The sequence below is a fragment of the Macaca fascicularis genome, chromosome 7 (assembly GCF_037993035.2).
Source record: "Macaca fascicularis isolate 582-1 chromosome 7, T2T-MFA8v1.1".
In the NCBI taxonomy this organism is placed as follows: Eukaryota; Metazoa; Chordata; class Mammalia; order Primates; family Cercopithecidae; genus Macaca; species Macaca fascicularis.
The window spans coordinates 42,512,490-42,530,172 of NC_088381.1; the positions used below are offsets into that span (position 1 = coordinate 42,512,490).

General features: G+C 40.7%; 1 protein-coding gene across 46 annotated transcripts in view; it reads right to left on the bottom strand.

Moving 5' to 3' along the window:
* Positions 1 to 5,322: 5,322 nt before the first annotated feature.
* MEGF11 (multiple EGF like domains 11) overlaps positions 5,323 to 17,683 on the bottom strand; it is a 391,182-nt gene continuing 378,821 nt past the window's right edge. For 8 of the 46 annotated variants that reach the window (XR_010588122.2, XM_073996094.1, XM_073996088.1 and 5 more), the window contains 2 exons: positions 15,985 to 16,041; positions 15,165 to 15,740 (listed from right to left, as the gene is read on the bottom strand). Coding sequence is in view for 37 of the 46 variants with exons in the window: in XM_073996088.1 (XP_073852189.1) it covers positions 15,564 to 15,740; positions 15,985 to 16,041 (234 nt within the window). In the remaining 9 variants the exon portion in view is untranslated. Of the gene's footprint in view, positions 6,120 to 6,358; positions 8,128 to 8,814; positions 9,023 to 15,164; positions 15,779 to 15,821; positions 16,042 to 16,535; positions 16,582 to 17,683 lie in introns of those variants that run through there. The other 38 variants (XM_005559844.5, XM_015452971.4, XM_065548078.2 and 35 more) reach the window with 14 other exon arrangements.

A 17,683-nucleotide genomic window follows, 5' to 3' on the forward strand; every position in this document is an offset into this window, starting at 1 on the left:
ATTTTATTGAAAGTTGGTGGTAAATTTTTTACAAAGTAAGGAGAAAGAAAAACTAAATAGTGAATTGAAAATGAATAAAGTAACTTAGAATTTTTACCCAAGTGTAGACCTAAATGTTGCTTTGGGTATGGTTGGATCTTGGGAGAATTCCAGGAAATATTAGATATTAGAAAATGACTTCAATTGCATTTCAACAGGTGTCTTTGTTCTGAGTAATATCTAAGGAGACAAACTGTCTCAAGCAAGAAACAATACATTTTTAAATATTTTGACAATTCAGGGCTTACGGCAGTTTAGAAGTATTTTGCTACTTGACCTTGATTTTCAGTTATTTTAACTTTGAATTTTAAAAAAATTTTTATTTATTTATTTTTTTTGAGATGGAGTCTTGCTCTGTCGCCCAGGCTGGAGTGCAGTGGTGCGATCTCCGCTCACTGCAAGCTTCACCTCCCCTCCCGGGTTCATCCCATTCTGCGTCAGCCTCCTGAGTAGCTGGGACTACAGGCGCCCGCCATCACGCCCGGCTAATTTTTTGTATTTTTAGTAGAGACGGGGTTTCACCATGTTAGCCAGGATGGTCTCAATCTCCTGACCTCGTGATCTGCCCGCCTCGGCCTCCCAAATTGCTGGGATTAAAGGCGTGAGCCACCGTGCCCAGCCTTGAATTATTTTTTTTAACCTGTTATATAGTCTCCTGAATAGTTAGTTAGCCGTGGTGCCTTGATTTAATCTTACGTCATTGTTCTCAAATGCCATGATTTCTTTTTAATAGTAGTTGTCATTATGTAAGGGTAAGTTATTGCCCATTGCATTGACTATGTTAAATTGTAATTATAAGAAGAGGTGCCAGCTAGTGACCTTACATCAGTGATCTTTTAAGTTCTGAAGGGTTCTGCAGAAAAGTTAGACTTCTTGAGTTTGGGTTGCCCATCAGAGCTGGTCACATTTCTTTGATCATTGAGAAAATGAATATCTTAATTTTTGTCTTTGCTGACTTGTATTTATAAAATACAAATGCTTTTAGTGGGCTTGAGCTATTGTTATAATCTCTTCCATCTACCTTAGAGAAGAAGCTGTACTACTTAGTTTTGGCCCACACCGAAAGCAAAATAATTCAAAGGCTGGGTGGATAATTAAGAACTTATTCTAACCTGTTAGGTTTCAGTTTAGGGGGCTTGCTTTGTTTGTTTTAACAGAGGAAAAAAATATAAATTGATTTTCTGATGTCTCACAAATATCACAAACCTGGAAAACAACAAAAAATGAATTTTGTAAAAGGTATGTATGACTTCCATTTGCTCTATAAAAAAATGAACAAAGATTGTGAAAGGATCCTCTTCCACCACATCATTTAATAGGTTAGCAGAACAGATAGGGAGCCATGACACTAGCGCCAAAGAGATTTTTCTTCTGGTTGAGTGGTGCTGGTGCCACGCCCCTTTCTGGGATTTGACAGGTCTTTCCCACTCACCTATACAATGTGCCAAGTAAACTGGAGTTGTCATTCTAATGTTTTAAAGAATGATTGGTTCCCCCCAAACTGTAGGAGGTTGATGGTAACAATAAAGTGATATAAAATGTTAATGTCATTATAACTTATGTAAGGGAGACCATTAGGCTGAGAATCAATATGATTGAGGTTATCTATTCTCCTGAAAAGTGAATTGGAGAATAAAGAAAGAATATTTGAAAGGATGTTGTGTACTAGGCAATATACTAGCATATATTAGAAAATATGGTAAACTGTGGGTTAAAAGAGTGAAAGTAGCTGGTATGATAGAGCACTGTACTGAGTAACGAAGAGTTTGTAGTCATGGCTCTTGTGGTCATTTCATTTTTGAGCCTCACATTCTTCCAATTAATGAGAGTACCAGATTAGATAAATTCTGGGGATTCATCCCAACTCTAACTCTGTAATTCTCTGAATGAACTCTCTCTTCTATTAAAGCCAAATTATTAACATTCTAACTCAAATTTAAATTTAATAGAGAAGTCAAAATGAGGTATACACTTTGTGGAATGTTTTTGGTCTTATCACAATAACCTGATTAAAATGGTACCTTTATTTCCATGTTTACTCCTTTAAATAGGATGAAAGCTTTCAGAACATTTATTTGCAAAATGACTGTCAATATCAATAATATGCATCAAAGTACCATATATGCTAAGGGGGAGGAGCACTTGATGGGCTGCTATATTAATTGTAAATTGAGAACTGCTTGTTTTATGGCTTTTGCTGTTAAAAAAAAAAAAACTGCTGGCTTTTAATATATACTTTAAAATATACTCATGTCTGGGAGAGAACTTTTAAAAACATTTTGTGTTTAATTTTTAAAAAATTATTTCTTTAATGGGAATCTACAAGAAGGTAGATCAATCCACAGGCTAGCTATCCAGTAGAACCAGTGATTAAATCCAGGTGTACAGGTTTATGTGTGCATGTACATGACATACATGGTATTTTGGGGTTGTTGATATGGTGATCTAATTAATAGTCAAAACATTATTTGAATTCAAGTCTTTGACATTTATTAATTATAGGATAGTTTCTGACACAGGTGTGAGCACAAAATGTTATGTATATTGGCTAACTGCTATGTTACCAGTACCAGTGATGGTCGTGAGAATTAGCAGCCAACAGGATTCCTTTACTGTGTTTGAGTCAGTGGAACTTAACCTTGCTCCAAACCACAAAATCTCAGATCTTTTTAACTCTCATCCCAATGAATAATGTACACAATAATAATGTGTTTTTAGCGCCTATCCCCCTGTTGACAACCTCTAATCTCTCAGCATACCGTTTTCTAAGGTATCTCTAGGGAAGAGGGTACCGTTCCTTGTCATATCTTTTAAGAAGTTGCTGACCATTGTACTAGCCTCTGTGCCAAAGTGTTTCATCATATGGGCCGAAGAATACCGTAGAAGATCATGCCTGAGATGGGACAGTCTGGGAAGCCCCAAGAAGCAACACTTTCCATAGGCTGTCTTTGATGTGAAACCAATTCTGGAGGAGGCAGTTGGGGTCCTCATTTACTAGTTTTGATTTACATTAGAGTGGATGCCTAAATAACAGTACCGTACTTTGTACAGTCCCCATGCTTTCAGACCCAAGGATCTGGAAGGCCATCTGCTAGACTGGACAGTGGCTTGGGAAGCAGAAGGTGGAATGAGGAGGGAATCTGACAACTGAAGCTAAAGAGCAGAGCTTCCACTTTCTGTGGGTTTGGATTAGAGCATTGTTTATTCTTTCTAGCTCTGTAAGCCCAGGGAAGAAAATACATAATCAGCACCCCACTGATCACCAGGGCTCTCCATTTCTCTCTCTTCTTTGGTAGTCACTACATTGTAAGAGCCACAAGGGCAGGGAACATGCTTTTTTCATACAGGTTGAGCATCCCTAATCCAAAAATTCAAAATGCTTTAAAATTGAAAACGTGAGCACTCACATGATGTCACAGTTGGAAAATTTCACACCTGACCTTGTGACAGGTCACAGTCAAAACGCAGGCACGCCACACACAGTTTATTCAGTGTTCCCGCATAGGTGTACAGTAACCTTTCAATCAAAACAGCATCGTAGGTGGAGACTGAAAGCCAGCTGGTGGTGGTGGTGGTTTAACTGCTGGTACAGATACTCTGGTGATGCTACTGTGCTGCTTAGTTACCCTGAACACATTCTTTTTCCCGGTATTAATGATTGATGATCATATTTTGTAAATACTAGTGTGAATGTGTGAATAAGTGTAAGAAAATGAATTACTTATTGGTAGTATAGAAATTCACAGTCAGGAATGATGGTGTTGCAAACCACCACAGATTGTCCACATGGGTGGCTGAGACAGTGACACCTTTGCTTTCTGATGGTTCAATACACACAAACTTTATTTCATGCACAAAATTATTAAAAATATTGTATAAAATTACCTTTAGGCTATGTGTACAAGGTGAATATGAAGTGTAAAATGAATTGCATGTTTAAACTTGGGTCCCATCCCAAAGATAGCTCATTATGTATATGCAGATATTCCAAAATTTGAAAAAATCCCAAATTTGAAACACTTCTGGTCCCAAGCATTTTGGATAGGGGATACTCAACCTGTATTTACATTCATAGTATCTATCTCCCCCTCCCCTTGACAATTCCATGTCAGGACAATTAGGGAGGGCCATCTAAAAGAGTGAGAGGGCTAATCTTAGGGTTCATTCTGGTGTAGCTTGGGGAGCTGAGAATTACTATTCAAATTTTAAAGTTTTTATTAAAATTATACAGAATTATATATTACAATTATATAAATATATACTTATATATAATTATACGAAAGTATAAAAGTACAATGAACCCCCCATGTATTCATCCCTTCATAGAAAGATTTTCCATTTCCTGTTGCTGCATTTGATTAAATGGGCCTCTTCCTTCTTCCCTCTGGTTAAATGAATGGCTAATGTGTCATTCCTGAGTGCACAACTTGCAGCAATTGGCCATTAGTTATCATTCGTAGTACTGAGTAATATTCTGAGACTTGTGGTGCATAATCTTATACTACTGTCAGTAAGTATCTTTTTTAGTCTTAAAACTCTTGATTATATTTTGTCTTTAACTGAGATGTCAACTCATAGCTCTTGAGAATTACCTATTAGTAATCTCTTATGAATGGGTCTTCAGAATATGAGGGTTATATACATATGAGGATTATATACAAACCTTTGGAACTATGAAGGAGGAATTTTAAACTTATTTGAATGAACTCAGTAAGCTATATTTTAGCATCTGTATTTTATTAAAAAGTAACCCTGTTGCTGCTTTACCAGTTTGATCACAAGTTTATGTCTTTAAAGTTTGTAAAACAGATATACCCATAGTAACTCTACTGGATGATAACTTCTACTCGTGGAAAGCTGTTCATTGCATTTATAGAAATTAAGTGGCCCTTACACTGGCCCTTATTCATTCCATATAAGTACCTTTGTGCCTCTGGGGCTGAGCACAAACTGTAATAGTTGTCTTTGAGTCCAAATATTTGTGAAAGCTGAGAAACCCTCTAATTTTAGTATACTGAATGTATATGAGATTTTTAAATAACTTTTGAACATGAATAAAAATATGGTGCTCACATTTATTATTTTAAAGAAAGAGACTTCTCTGTCAAAAATTCCATACAAGTTTTTCACTTATTTTCAAGCATCTACTAGAATAATTTTCGTTCTTCCAGCTGTTTAAAGTGCCCAAGCAGGATGTAGGTTAGTTCTACCCTTAAACTTAAGGTGTAGATTATAAACGTGTTTTCCATTTGCAGCACAACAGTATGCATTCTTGTTAAATTAGTTTGAGAAATTTGTTTTATTTTGTACAAGGTACAATCCCTCTGCACAGTGAATATATATATTACAAATCTGTGATTTAAAAAAGTATTGCCATTTCACAGTCTCATTAATACTACTGTACAATAATGGTTTTTCTTTCATTCATTTTAATTGTACACATATTTGTCTGAAAGTTTAGTTTCTGAAAAATAATTGAGATCTTTCAAAGTCGCCCATAAAATGCACAGTGCACATGTTTAGGCTGACCATGAACCTATTTGTGATGGTGTTAGAAGTTTCTAACAGTTGCTTTGTAAGATTGAAATGTCTTTTACTGATAACTCTTCGATAGGTGAAGGCAGTTATTGTCACCATAATCACACCTTCTGCCTTTCCCTTCTCTGTATTGCCTGGTTTGACTTGTATTATATTTCCTTAAAAAGTCATGGAATGCTAGACCTGAAGGGTTATTAGAGCTGTCTTCCCACTCTCTGTTTCTCCCCTTTTTTATGCATAGAAAAAAAAGGAGCCCAGAGAGGGCAACTAACTTGACCAGAGTAACACTGAAGTCTCTTGATTCAGTGCCTAGCCTTTCCACCTGTTGCTGAATACCTTTGCCCAGAGGATAGTTGACAAAAGAGGCGAAACTTGAAACTTGAGTGATGCTGCTTGTTTGTAGTTTGCCAGGCAGCAGTTATTATACATGCAGGATAAGGGAAGAAGAGAAAACCTGGGATTGAGTTGAAGTTTCTCCTTGCTGATCTGACATCTTCATGCTTCTTCATCTTTGCTTCACAAACACTTGCTGCCCTGAAATACTGAGGTAAGCCGCTTACTTATATTTCTTTCTACATATGTATGAGAAGTATTTACTTGGGTCTACAAAGTAATTTTCTAATATTTATATTTTAATAAGGCTTTTTTGGAAAGTAAATTTACTATTGCTAATCAGTTGTTCCCATGCACACATGCAGCATTCATGTAAGTATTATATATTTTCCTCTAACAGTAAAATTTGCTTATGCCTTGAGTGACGTGGGAAGGGGAGATGTACTCATTTATTTATTTTTTTGCTTTTTCTGATTATTGCCCAAAGTATTGTGTTCCATGGCAGGCTTCCAATTTCTATCAAGGGTTTCAGAACTCTCATACTTGCTGTAGCAGTATTCCAGCTTTGTAATCATTTAGTTCCTCTTCTGTATATCTTTTTGGAAGTGTTTTTTACTGGCTGGACTGTACCAGTGAATAGAGTGGTACAGGAGTAGCCATTAGCTTCCTAGGTTTGCCCTTTTTGTTTTTAATTCTTGTGAGAAGGTTCTCTTTAGGGCTTGGGATTTGACTTCATTTGGACTCATCTGAGCCTCAGTTTATCTATGTTCATAGTGGAAGGTACAGACACATCTGAATACTGGGATCTGGAGCATTAGCTCATTGTAATGCATATTGGGCTAGCTCAGTAAGTAGTAGTTTTAAGATAGAAGGTGGAAGGACTTCATATCCCCTGCTGTTTACAGTAACTTTTTACATCACGTTACAGCAACTGGTTACAGTTCATTCTTTTTTTGATCATTTCATTTAGTTCCATCAAAAAGCGTAATGTACTTTAAGCAATGTAAATTTCCTATATCCACATTTGTCCAATTTCCTGTATACTTTTAGGTTTCATACTACATCAATCCCAAGATTTATGAGGAACTACTTGGAAGCAAGTATTCCTTTGAGTCAAGGGATGCTGACCAAATAAAATGAGGAGGCCAACTAGCCGTCTTTAGGGATACTTAATCCCAACCAGTCTGTGACTGCTTACTTAAAGGATCATCTTAGAGCTCTGTTTTACATGGAATGATTCAGGTGTTGAATGGACTAAGTAGGTATGACATAGCCAGCACTGACTTGTAATGTCCTTAAACTTTGAATTGGCAAAATTTGATAAAGCTGCCCTAGGAATCTTGTTGCAGACTTGTTGCTGCACTTTGGATACGTGTGTGTGTGTGTATGTGTGTCTATGTGTCTGTGTGTCTGTGTGTGTATTTAAACCTATCGGGGCAGAAGAAAGTAAAGTCTTGTTTTTTTAAAATGGAAGTTGTCAGCATAAGACTATATACTAGATTCTGTAATCTTGGCTGTTGTAATTTGATGGACCAGACACATATGTACAGATATTTTAAGACTGTTCTATTTAAGAACAGTTCATGTCTATGTACTAATTGTCTTCAGTAATAAAACAGATGTTGATGATAACAGCAACCAAAAGTACATATACGTTTTAGGTGCTTTAAAGTAATCCTCTTCCTTCCCCAGTCTCCTTTTTGTCCTAGGAAGGTTTGTTAAACCTACATGTTTTTAAAATATCACGTTTCAGATAAATATATATGTATCAGCTATATTTAGCTGATGTTGATGAGTTGTTATATCTTAAAATGTTTTAAAAATCATATCCAGGGCATTTGGGGCTGAGTGGGTGATAGGATTTGCCTTTGAGAACACAATTCCTTGAACAATTATCCCAGTCCCACCTGGACGCTCTTCTTTAGTTCCAGGTGAACGTAATAACTAACATGCAGCTGGAGCCAGTCTGTACCATTACTTCAAGTCAAGGGATTGTCTTCTTTCAGAGAGTCAGAATATTCAGTAGAGCACACTGCAAGAGAGAAGCTTATCCCTCTTAAGATTGCTTGTCCTGGGACGGCCCATTGGCAGGGCTCTGTCTTACTGGGAGGAGGTCATAATGACCAGGAATATGGCTGTTCCTAGGTAGGTCGTATGGATTCTGGATATAGCTGGAGTTATGACCGCGACCTTCTTGGACCACACTGACTGTGGGCTCTAAGAAATATAGTGAAAAATGAGTTCAGAGAACAGATTAGCTTTGGTTGCCTTGTTGGAGAGGAAGAGAGTTCTGCTTAACTTGGGGAAAGGAGCTAGGGATTTATAAATCTATGACAAATACATGAGGCTTAGGATTCAGGCTTGCTCAGGAGATGGAAAACTAAGTGAATGTGCTGTCAAAATCCAAGCCTCTCGTCAACACAAAAGGATTTAAAATATCCTAGAGGTAGGAGTCTTATCAGTGAGCCCAGGGACATAAACTGGGAGAAGGCAGAAGGTGATTTAGAAACTTGTCAATGTCTCTGATTGCTTTCTTTTTTAAAATGAGATTTGTATCAACAATCAGTTGAAGTGTGTGTGTGTGTGTGTGTGTGCGCGCGCGCACCCACTTTCCACCCCCGGTATTTGTTTCGTATTAGTCCTAGTGTTTTTTAAAGCAGAGTTGGTACAATAATTTGTACCAACTAATAATTTTGTTGGTATATAATAATTTGTACCAACTTAATAATTCCTGCATTAGCGAGGGAGGGCAGTCCTAGGAAAGACAGTTCACCTTAGAGATGCCTTAAAAAACAACAAAAGAAGGATGTGTGGTCAAGATGGGGTGAGTGGAGAGGGCTTGCTTTTACTTCAAATGCTGCATTATTGCCCTGACTTCACTAAGTTACTTATTTGAGACACCTACCAACTTCATATATATTTTTATTAGATGTCGACAAGGATGGCACATCTGTGTACGGAGACCCCATGTGCACAGGCGACTTCATTTCTACATAGCTGCTTTCTGGAAGCTTGCAGGTGAGGATGGGTGGGTCCTTAATTGTGGCGTAAGGGTTTTCACTGCTATTCAAGGAACAAGTACTAGAACTGCACACGGATTCTTTCATGTAATCTGCAAGGCAAGAGAGAGTTCTTAGGACAAACAAGAATACAAGTCTTCATGTTAATATCAGAAGCAGACTGTAGTTGAGTTTATGTGCCTTCAGGATCCTAGGGCTGGAAAAGCCAGGATAATCCAAGATTGATTTACTTATTAAATGTGTTGAGAAGTGCTCTCCCAGGTAGGCAGAGTTCTTTTTCCAAAGAAACTTACGTTTTTGGAGGACAGGAACATTTTTGTTTTTAGTAGTCAGGTATTAATTCAAGATATGCATAATATGCTTTGACATGTATTATTTAATTTTTGTAAATTCTTGCAAGGATTGCTGATAGTTGCATTTTATGAGATGAAGGCTCAGAGATATGAAGTGACTTAGCTAAAGTCACACAGCTAGTAAATGTCAGTGCCAAGACTTGAATCCATGCCTTTGGACTCCTTGGCCTGTGCATTCTGTGATGATATTCTTGTGAATTCTTCTTTTTTGAGATGTTGCCTAGGCTGGTCTCAAACTCCTGCGCTTAAGTGATTCTTCCGCCTCAGCCTCCTGAGTAGCTGGTATTATCAGTACGTGCCACCACACCTGGCTTGAATTGTTTTCGATGACTGAGAAGCTTAGGTTCAGAAGAAGTAGGCGTGCATGTTTTAGCACAGATGTCAGCAATTTGACAGCCTATAAGTGGCAGACTCTTAGCAGTATCCCTGCCCTCCAGGAGCTCATGATCAGAATAGGGTAGACTGAAGTGTAATTGAGGTGTAAAAAGCACGTCAGTCTTAAGCTAGCCTTTGGAAAGTTCCTGTTTTCTAGCAAGCCTATAACGTGTTCTTGGGTTGTTTATCCTGTTCTTGTCAATGCTAACTGAAACCCATTTCAGCAGCATCTTTCTGATACTAGAGCTCATGCTTCCTCTCCTGCCACCTCTCAGTTGTATAGTTGTACCATCCCCAAGACTTCAGAGTACAAAAGGATGCAGGCTGGTTTCCAAATATGAAATGTAGCTTCACTGGAGGAAGAAAGGTTCTTTAGTGACTAGGAGCCACGGAAGGAAAGGGGATTCCCTCTTTCAGCCTCTATACCATTCTCCTGCACATAGTCCCAAGCAAGGCAGGATTTGCCTGGAAAGAGCAGTAAACTCTAATGTAGCAGCTCTGACCTTCATCTGTGAGGCTGTGCTAGACAAGGGAACTAGACACAAGCACTGGGTTGCTTGAGTTGATAGAAGTGATCTAAAAGGCATCTCAGCACTAAATTTCTGTGAAAGGTAGCAGATGGTGAAATTCTTGGATGATCTGTCACTAGAACTACCACAGTTTACATTTTGGGTTGCTATTTATTTATGCTGTCTGTCTCCAACTTGTGAGAGTAATGAAAATGGTAAAAAGTGAAAGTGATAATGCAACTCAGTGGATGACTTAGATGTACCTTGGGACCCTGAAAGCCAGAACACTCCATATGTACAAAGTAGCTAGATGCATGCCACCACAAGTAGTCTTATTTCCCATAAAAGGCAACTGGTTGGAAAAGGATTTACTTTTCTGTTAAAGTAGATGTCCATTCTGTTGATGTTTGTTTCAGCAGGTAGTATTTCCTCAATCTTGTACAAAAATATGTTCACCCATTAGTTCCTTTAAGTGTTTACAACACTCTGTGGTATAGGTAGAGCAATAATTATCTCTCTCCTCCTCCTCTTATTGCTTATGAGGAAGTCATTGCTTATGAGATTTAGAGTGGGAATTGACTTCCTCAGGATCACACTACTTATCAGTAGCAGAGCAAACTCTGTAGAACTAGGCGCAGAGCACTTTCCATCACAATTTAGCCCAGAAGTTGAGAGGGATGTTGGCTTTAGTCATGTCTTAAGATTGTGGCCTCTTTAGCATATGACTCTAGAGAGAAGGAGAAAATATCCTTGCAAGACACTGAACGATCTCAGCCAGCACCAGCATGGCCTAAAGGGAGGCTAGATAGGCCTAGATGCTGGTTGAGGCTCACATGGGGAAAAGGGGCTGTGGGCCCTTGACTGTGACCTGCCCAAGCCACATAAATTTGCCACATAAATTTGTTTAGTTTTTTAGTACAAGGAAGTGGTGGTAAGTCCAAGAACCCCAGCGTGGCCCATCTGTCCCACTTTGGGTTCTCTGAACTCACCAGCTAAGGAGTAAGGCAATAGGGTACAGAGCTTCTGGTTTGGAAGCTGATGACTAGTAGTATTTAAAGAAGGGCTATTGCAGCTGCCTCAACAGCATATTTTTTAACACACAAGGAATAACCACTTTACGTAGCACTTATAGTCTTCATTCCAGTTAAGTCATTTGAAACTTGTTACATCGTGAATACGGCTGGGCAGAAAGGACTATTACTAATTTAGAATGAGGAACGTGAAGCTCAGAAAATTTGCTAATGTAATTCCTAATGTTAGTAAGTAGTTTAGTCAGGACTCAACACCATCTTCTCTTGATACCAATCAAGATGTTTTCCTTCACTACATGTCTTGTTATCCAGTGCTCCTGTCCATATCTCTAAAGGCAAACTGTATCTGCAGTAGCTCCACCTTACCCTTAACAAGGAATGTCTTTGATCTATGGGGCCAAGCCCAGCTGAGAGAAAAAGGCTAAGCTCTTAAGCTTTTTGGGGATATCCCATGACTGACTGAGCTAGGGCAGTAGGAGAGCCTTTGAAGCTCAATGCCTAAAAGAACCTCAGCCAGTTGATAGTGCCTCTTCTCATTTTCACCAGAAAAGTGAGGGCTACTTTAAAGTTTTGGGGAATAAATTGTTGGCTTTGGAGCAGGGGATGAGCCTATATGGATAAAAGAGAAGTTGATGTTTGCGTGGGGGAGGGGCTAAGCTCAGGGAGAAGTATCTTCCATATGGGGCAGAGGATGGAGCAATGCAAGTGTGTGTTGGCTGGGTGGTGAGAAAAGGGTGTTGAATTATGGACTCATCCGTACCCCATCTCTACTGGGACTGGAGAATGGGGAAGGGCTGGGCAAGCTGGAAACTCCACCTCAGGAAGCCAGTTTGTTCTCCAGCTGAGTCATCCACCTGCCTGTGAGAGGGGAGGGCAGGGTGAGTGGAAGAATAACCAGCTGCTCTTAGATACTTCCTCATCCTTTTATAGCCCCACCCCTGTCCCCAGTCCCAACCCTTCAGAGCATTTTGCAAAGAAAGAGGAAGCATCAACCCAGGCTACCCAAGCTCTGGGAGTCACTCCTCCAAGGCTTGTCGTTCGCATCAGGATTGGTGGCTTGGTCCTGTAATGCCCTGGCATTTGCTCTCATCTGGTTCCTACCTCCCCACATAGTCATACACTATCAGAGACAGAGGGGGCTTATGAGATGAACTATGTTTTCATTTTATAAAGGGAGCATCAAATCCAGAGAGAGGCAGTAACTTTCCAGGGCCACCTTGTGTGTGGGATCTGAGCCCACCTTGGCTTAAGGGGCATGCTAACCTCCACCAAGGCTCAGCTTAACTGTTAGGGAAAAACCCAGGCATTGAATATCCATCTCTTGCTTCTTGGCTTGCTACTATTAATAGAAGGCCACACTGCTTCTTCTCTTCCTGGGCCATAAATTAGCATCTTTCTCTTGATGGAGAGATAGGAGGGAGGAGGTCTTGGGGTCAGAACACTGGCTTTAAAAATAATCTTCTGGATGTCATTGGGCTCCTAATTACCTAAGCCCCAAGTTTATGCAAAGAGAAACTTGGAAGTTAGATGGCAAGGAGCACAACGGGCGGGGGTGGGGGGAAGTGGCAGCAACAGTGGGCTCAAGGATTGCAGCATCATAAAGGCGATGGAGAATAGCTGGGAGGATTTCTTCTTTAGCAGTTTGAAATGGCTGACAATTGAACACCAGGCAGTTTGTTGCAGAATCATTGTGCTGGGGGGAGAAGGGGAAATAGAAGGGTGTTGAGCAGTGTAAGTGGTCTCACTGAACCTCCAGGATGACAGTGAGTGGAGTTCTTCAGTAAGTAACAAGGGAAAGGGCAGGCATTGACTAAGGCTTTTATTTTATTTTATTTATTTTATTTATTTATTTTTTGAGACGGAGTCTCAGTCTCGCTCTGTTGCCCAGGCTGGAGTGCAGTGGCTCAATCTGCTCACTGCAAGCTCTGCCTCCTGGGTTCACGCCACTCTCCTGCCTCAGCCTCCTGAGTAGCTGAGACTACAGGCGCCCGCCACCACGCCCAGCTAATTTTTTGTATTTTTAGTAGAGACGGGGTTTCACTATGTTAACCAGGATGGTCTCGATCTCCTGACCTCGTGATCCTTCCACCTCGGCCTCCCAAAGTGCTGGGATTACAGGCGTGAGCCACTGTGTCCGGCTACCTAAGACTTCTAGAATGTCAGAGATTGAAAGGGCCTTAGAGATGCTGCTAGTACAACCCCATTGTTTTATAGTGGAAGAAACCAAGACCCAGAAAACAGTGCTGTGACCTAGTCAGCACCACACAGCAAGAACTAGGACTACAACCCACATTCCTTAACTCCTAGGCTAGGGCTTTTTCCCCCACTGAGTTCAGAGAACACTGAGACTCTTAATTCTTAGTAGTTCTGATTTGGTTTGCCCCAGTAGTTTCAGGAACTAGTTTCATTTGTGCTACAGACTAGCTTATTAAATGTTTATTTGGGGGGCGTTAGCCAATTAGTGGAATTTATTCCATGTTTTGGTAAGTATTGCTGTAAAGTTCTGAACTGTGACATTGTATTTTCCTTTTTTTCAGTTCTTATTCTGATGTGTTGGTCCCCAACACTTGCTGGTACATTTGCTTACATAGCTCTCTTTTCTCTTTAAAGGATGATTGTAGCCAGAGTGGTAAAATAAAATCTGGCTGCCTGCTGAGCCCTCCCCTGCACTCAGAGGTCAGATATGTGATTCTACGAAATAGGAATGAAATGTATGCTGAGGCAGAGACACTGCTTTCCTGAGCTTTGTTTTACATGTGTCTTTTTTTACATGTTAAGCTTTGAGCTTTGTTGTATATGCGAATTTGAAAGTAACCACCTTAATCACAATGTACAGGACAACACAGTGCATAGGAAAGTTGTGTGTTCAGTTATTGGAGTTTCTGGGCCTGAGTTTATTCACGCTTGATTCATGCGTGGTCTTGAGCTAGAAAGGCCCTTAGAGATCTTTCTGCCCAATCCCCATACCTTTTAGAGAAAGAAACTGAGGTGCCAGGTCATAGTCATGAAATAGAACTGTTCTTTGTTTTCGGCCTTACCTACTGTTCTTCATTTGGATGGTTTAAGTCAAAACACACAGAAAATTGCCAAAATAATGCTTCCAAGGGAATGTCTGTTGGCTGGCTGGGAGACTGGGGATGACCTTTTGTCCTCAGACAGTTCTCTTGGGCTGTGCATATCCTAACAAAGGCTGATAGTGACTCAGCCTCTTGTTCAGAACGCAGTACTCACCACCACCCCCTACCCTGAGCTCACCCCACATCTAATAACCATTTCCCCAAAAGGACTGTAGACGACTAGCTGTTCTTGGTTAGGGAATGGTTGTGTCTTGGTGTATGTAAAGCTAGGTCCGAAAGACTAGAACAATAATCAGGGACATCTGGGTCAGTCTAGACCAGTGTTTGGGGAATAAGCTGCATAAGGATACCCTGAGGGTGCTCTTCATACATGCAGATTCCAGGGCCCCACTCTAGATCTGCATCAGAGTTTTGAGGAGATGGGGCGTGAACATCTGTATTTTTAACAAGCTTTCCAGGTGATTCTGGTACACTGTTAGATTTAGGATATGCATTGGGACCTTTGCTGTCGTATCTCAGTTTGGCTTAAGCTCTTTTTTTTTTTTTTGAGACAGAGTCTTGCTCTGTCGCCTAGGCTGGAGTGCAGTGGCGTGATCTTGGTTCACTGCAACCTTTGCCTCCCGGGTTCAAGCAATTCTTGTGCCTCAGCCTCCCAAGTAGCTGGGATTACAGGTGTATGCTACCATGCCCAACTAATTTTTGTATGTTTAGTAGAGACAGGGTTTTGCCATGTTAGCCAGGCTGGTCTTGAACTTCTGACCTCAAGTGATCTGCCCACCTCAACCTCTCAAAGTGCTGAGATCACAGGTGTGAGCCACTGTGCCTGGCCTTAAGCTGTTTTAAATAGACCTCGGAGACAAAAGAATAGCCCCATTACATTAGTACCACCTTTACAGTATGCAAAAACACTTCCCATCTGTGATTTTATTGGTTACTCATGATAACCTTGTTAGACAATGGGACAGGCATTAGACAATAGGACAGGCAAAATTATCCCAACTTTGCAGATGAGGAAACAGCCTTAGAGAGCTCACAGTCTAAGGTCACAGTTAATAAGCAACAGAGTGGCAAGTAACAGAGTTCCAAAGCCCCCTATTTCACACATTCTGGCATTTAAACCTAGGGCAGGACCTGACCTTTCATCTTTGGCTTCACCTGTAGACTTCCTAGAGGGATGATCCAACTTGCAGTTCCCATGTGTTAGGGATTTGTCTTGGCTTCTCTGCTCTTGGAGGCAGAGATCTCTTGAGGTTGGAGTGCCATACAATATTAACACTGCATATCATTTTCATTCCTTGTGCCCCCAGAAAGCCAGCAGGTGCAGGGTGGCATTCCTTGCTAGTGCAACGACAGGAGGCCTCTGGGGCAGGTAGATCAACTTTATTTCAGATTTTATAATCAATTTAACTCGTACTAATTGGTTGGATAATGATGCTTTACATTTCCGAAGACATTTAGTTGGCATCTATAAAAAACCCACAAGCATTTGCTAAGCAGGTGCAACTGAAATCGAAAGATGAATTCCATTATTATTATGATTGCTCCTCCTGGGCACAGCTACCCAGCAGCCCCAGGCCCTGTGGTCTTTTGACCTTTTGTGGGGGCAGACACACGCAGTTTCTCTCAATTGGAATTCCTGGCCATTTCAGATCTGCACTCTTTATCTTGCTAAGCCCTCTGTAATAAGACATCGGGATTGGATACTCTACCTTTGAAGCCTTTGTCCATAATGTATGTGTTCTGACGTCTATCCATTCCACAAGCACCTGTGAAAAAAATAACGTAAGGCAAGAAAATATGGGGGTGAGGTTTACTTAGACTGCTTGTGTTTGTTCTTTTTTCTTGCTTTTCCCCACTTTCTCCCCTACCCAGAAAATAAATAGTTGTTTATTGCTAGAAAATGATTCTGGGTTTAATCTACCTGAAATTATTTTGATAAATGATTCTGGGTTTAATCCACCTGAAATTGTTTTGATTATAGGAATTCTTAAAAGGCTCATAAGCATTAAGGTGAACTACAGCGACCCCTGGCATATTCAGCACTCCTTCCCTTTAACCTTCACCCTAGGGGAATGTCTTTCAGAAAGTAATAAAAGGCCGTTCTGATGCCACCTGCATTCCCTGCAGGTGAAACTCCAGGCTCCAAGGGTATAGGATAAGGAATGAAGCAGAACCAGTTCTTAGCTTGAGGGAAAGTTGTAAGACATTACAAATCAGTTCTGTTGGAATTTGGCATGGGTTTGAAGATAATATTTATCACCTCTCAGCTCTGGTCCTGTCTGTCCTCTCCTGGATCCAAGGCTTATCTGAGGGGAGCCAGAGAGAAAGAGGGAGACAGGTGGCTGAGGTTCTTGATTAGTCGTCTTTGTAGGATGTGCAGACATTCCCTCCCATAGCCAGTTCTCTTAGTTACTCATTTTTTGGGGTGGACCATTTGCACATAATGTAGAGTTGTTTTTGGAAAGTATTACCAGTGTTTTCAGCCCCAAGGATTCCTTTCTACCTTTTGGCTGTCAGTTTTTTCCTAAGCTCCAACAACGCATGATGGCCCTGAGCCTCAGCCAGAGGCTTCAGGGACTAAGCTTGGGTTCTTTGCTACTGGTGATCCCAGAAAAGAAATTGTTTGGCATTTCTAGGTTAGGACAGTAATGACTGGCTCAAAGAGCAATTTTTTCTTCCAGCTTTGAACCGAGGACACAGTACCAAGCGAGGCCTGCAGCAAGTACTTACTAAAACACAGTTTGACATTCCATGACTCTTCCCAGTTTCTCACACTGAAGACCATCCTGTTGCTATTTAGATGCCTCCCTATAGCTCCTCTACATAGAGTTCCCATGTTGAATTTGAAAGAGTCTACTCCCATCTGCCTACCTTCCACACATTACTGAGGTATACAGCAGAACCAGGCCTAAGTTTTTCTTTCAAGTTTGCTATTTTTCTTTTCTTTTTTTTTTTTTTTTTGAGACGGGGTCTCGCTGTGTCACCCAGGCTGGAGTACAGTGGCGCAATCTCCGCTCACTGCAACCTCCACCTTCCAGGTTCAGTCGATTCTCCTGTCTCAGCCTCCCGAGTAGCTGGGACTACAGGCATGTGCCACCACTCCCAGCTAATTTTTTTGTATTTTTAACAGATGGGGTTTCACCATGTTGGCCAGGCTGGTCTTGAACTTCTGACCTCACGTGATCTGCTTACCTCAGCCTCCCAAAGTGCTGGGATTACAGGTGTGAGCCACCTCACCCGGCCTCAAATTTTTTCTGAAAGGTGTATAGGTACCTGTGTCCTTCAGAATCATGACTGCAACTGCCTATATGCTGGCATTAGTTCAGCACTTTATACAAAGGACTTCCTTTGCCCTCCCTGAGGGAAGGTGGCTAGGGCATTAACTTTTCCTTTTTACAGAACAGGGAA